This window comes from Frankliniella occidentalis, unplaced genomic scaffold (genome assembly GCF_000697945.3).
Source record: "Frankliniella occidentalis isolate FOCC.00 unplaced genomic scaffold, Focc_3.1 Scaffold2159, whole genome shotgun sequence".
NCBI lineage: Eukaryota > Metazoa > Arthropoda > Insecta > Thysanoptera > Thripidae > Frankliniella > Frankliniella occidentalis.
The window spans coordinates 10,153-12,683 of NW_026269247.1; the positions used below are offsets into that span (position 1 = coordinate 10,153).

A 2,531-nucleotide genomic window follows, 5' to 3' on the forward strand; every position below is an offset into this window, starting at 1 on the left:
GCAGTACGTACACTGTCAACAACAAGCCTACGCGTAATGAACACGACAGCCATGTTCCTCGGATTATACTTCATTATACCTACATACTTTCGCTGGTCGTATCTGTCGAATTCGAGTTAGTATTTCGTCGGTGTCCTTCGCTACTTCGCGCGGGGAGGTCCGCGGTGGCCTTGCGTCTTTGTGATTTTACAAGTAATGACCCCATCCCCATCAATTTGTGCTGTTAAAATGTAGGTCAGGTTTGTTCTTGAGAAAATTCAAGAACATTTCTTATTCACTATTAAAATCCTACGAAGCAATGATTTGCAATTGCGAAGGATTTTGATCCTTCTAGCACTATACTACGTTGCATTTTTCTTCGCAACTGCGAGGCATTGCTTCGTAGGATTTTAACAGTGTTACCTCGATTCAAGGACGCATTTCGCTGCACAACGCATTTACGTTATTACAACAATTTTTTTGTTGACAAATTACTATTACAGTTGGATAAAGTACACAAGTTACAGACGAGTTAAGCGCCCTCATTGAATGACCGAAAACCCTCAGAGGAGCTGCCGGGGGGAATGGGAGAGACATGTAGAGAGAGTGCAGCGAGTGCGAGGGGGAGAGATACGGAAGGAGGGGGTCAGGGGTAAGGTGTAATAGAGGTCTCTATTGCACCTTAGTCAGGGGTGCTCCCCGTTTTACACCCGTGGGGCGACAGCTGCACTGCGTGATCTCGAACGCTGCGAACGCCGTGGTAGTGTCGTCGCGCTGGTGACGAGCTTGTTGTGGTAGACAGCCCGGGGGAGCCGTTCCCATATCCCCTCCAGCGCGCTGCAGGCAGGCGGCCAGAATAGGGCACAGATCTTGGACACGGTGTAGAGTCTCTCCACCGTGATCTTGGACTTGACTTTGGGAAAAGCCCGCTCGTGCAGGCACCGTACCTTGGTTCCCCGGACTCTACCGCCGCGCTGCGGCCTGCGGCTATTATGGGAAATGCCCGCTCGTGACCAAGCCAAACCGGACCGAAGTGAAACTCGGTTCGGTTTCGGTCCAGTCGCCGCGCCACCTCAGACCAGGCAGGTTTAGATCGTGAGTTGAGGTGTGAACCCCTGCGCAGCGCAGTGCTAGTCAAAGGTACGTCATCGGTCACAAAAGATCTGTTCTACTCCAAGTTTTAGCACGCTCTCTAAGTACTCTGTCTGCTCTCAGAACCTCGCATCCGCGTGCCCCTCGCTGAGAACATGGATCACCTGCCCGACGACGCCCTGGTGGAGGTGATGCAGTACCTGGACGTGCCGGACCTCTTGTCCTGCCGCCTCGTGTGCAAGAGGCTCGCGGCCTTGGCGCTGCACCGGGACGCGTGGCGGCATCGGCAGCTCGCCTGCAGCGACCGCTGGATGTGCGTGGCGCTGCGCCTGGCGCCGTGTCTGGACAAGGCGGAGCTGCAGCTGCCGCTGAGCGGCCGACTCATGATCGCCACCACCACCACCTGCGCCGTGGCCGAGCTGAAGCTGACGATGGACTGCGCCGTGTTCGGCGCCATGCAGGCAGCCGTTCTGACCCGCCATCAGGCGTCGCTCGGGCGCCTCAAGCGCCTCTCGCTTGTCTTTTCCGAGGAGGATACATCCCTGTGCCCCACGCTGCTGTTCTGGATGGTGGCGTCGACGAGTGGCCTAGAGAGTCTTGAGATTCCGGTGTTCCCATTCTACTTTGACCTTAGCACCGAGAGTAGGTATCTTCCGGACAGACCCGTCTCCTCGCCGTCCTTGGAAATTTTCCGGTGCGGTTTTCACCGGAAGTCGGCGTCCTTTGTGCACTTCATCCTGGCCGAACACGCGGATACCCTGAAGGATGTTAGCATTCCCACGCTGACTTCGCCCTCGGATCCGTTAACGGCGTCCCTGCTCGCCAACATTCCCAACCTCAGCCGGCTGATGTGCCCCCTGATCCCCGGGCTGGACGCCTTGGCTGAGCGCGTGAAGCAGTCCCTGTGCTGGGTGCACCTCTGCGTCTCCTCGCTCATGCGACCCTTCGTCCCGGCGGCCGCAGACTTCTTGCGACGCGCCGAGGACCTGTGGGCGGTCACTCTGACAATCGATGAAGCCGGCGACGTCGCCCTGCAGCTAGTCGAGGCCATGGTCTCGTCCGGCGAGTCTGAAGTGAGGGTGTTGAGCCTTCGGGGATCCCACTGCAGATCGCTAGCTGCACTGCAGCAGATAGTCGATAAGTTGACCTCGATGCCGTACCTGCGGGTTCTGAAGCTGCAAGGTCCACGGGGCCCGGACAGCCCCCGCTGCGTCCACGCCTTACTGCACTGGGTCTCTCTCCAGAAACTCATGAATGAAAACCACCGAATGCGGCTCTTCGCTCGCGATGACCTGCCCAGGTACTGCCAAGGAGCGCCCTGCGATAGCTGTAAGAAGACTTGCTGTACGGCGACATGGCTGACAGAATGTGCAGTGTTCATGACTCGACTTATAGATGATGAAGACGACTGTTGTAATGTAGGTGAATCGGATGAGGAGGAGGAGGAGGAGGAGGAGGAG

At 56.9% G+C, this 2,531-nt stretch overlaps 1 protein-coding gene across 1 annotated transcript; it reads left to right on the forward strand.

Annotated features, from left to right (window-relative positions):
* Positions 1-815: 815 nt before the first annotated feature.
* LOC127751923 (uncharacterized) lies at positions 816-2,489 on the forward strand (the record flags this gene model as incomplete). Its single annotated transcript, XM_052276227.1, has 2 exons — positions 816-1,119; positions 1,195-2,489. A coding segment is annotated over exon 2 (1,263 nt), but the record flags the coding sequence as incomplete, so codon positions are not given.
* Positions 2,490-2,531: the final 42 nt, after the last annotated feature.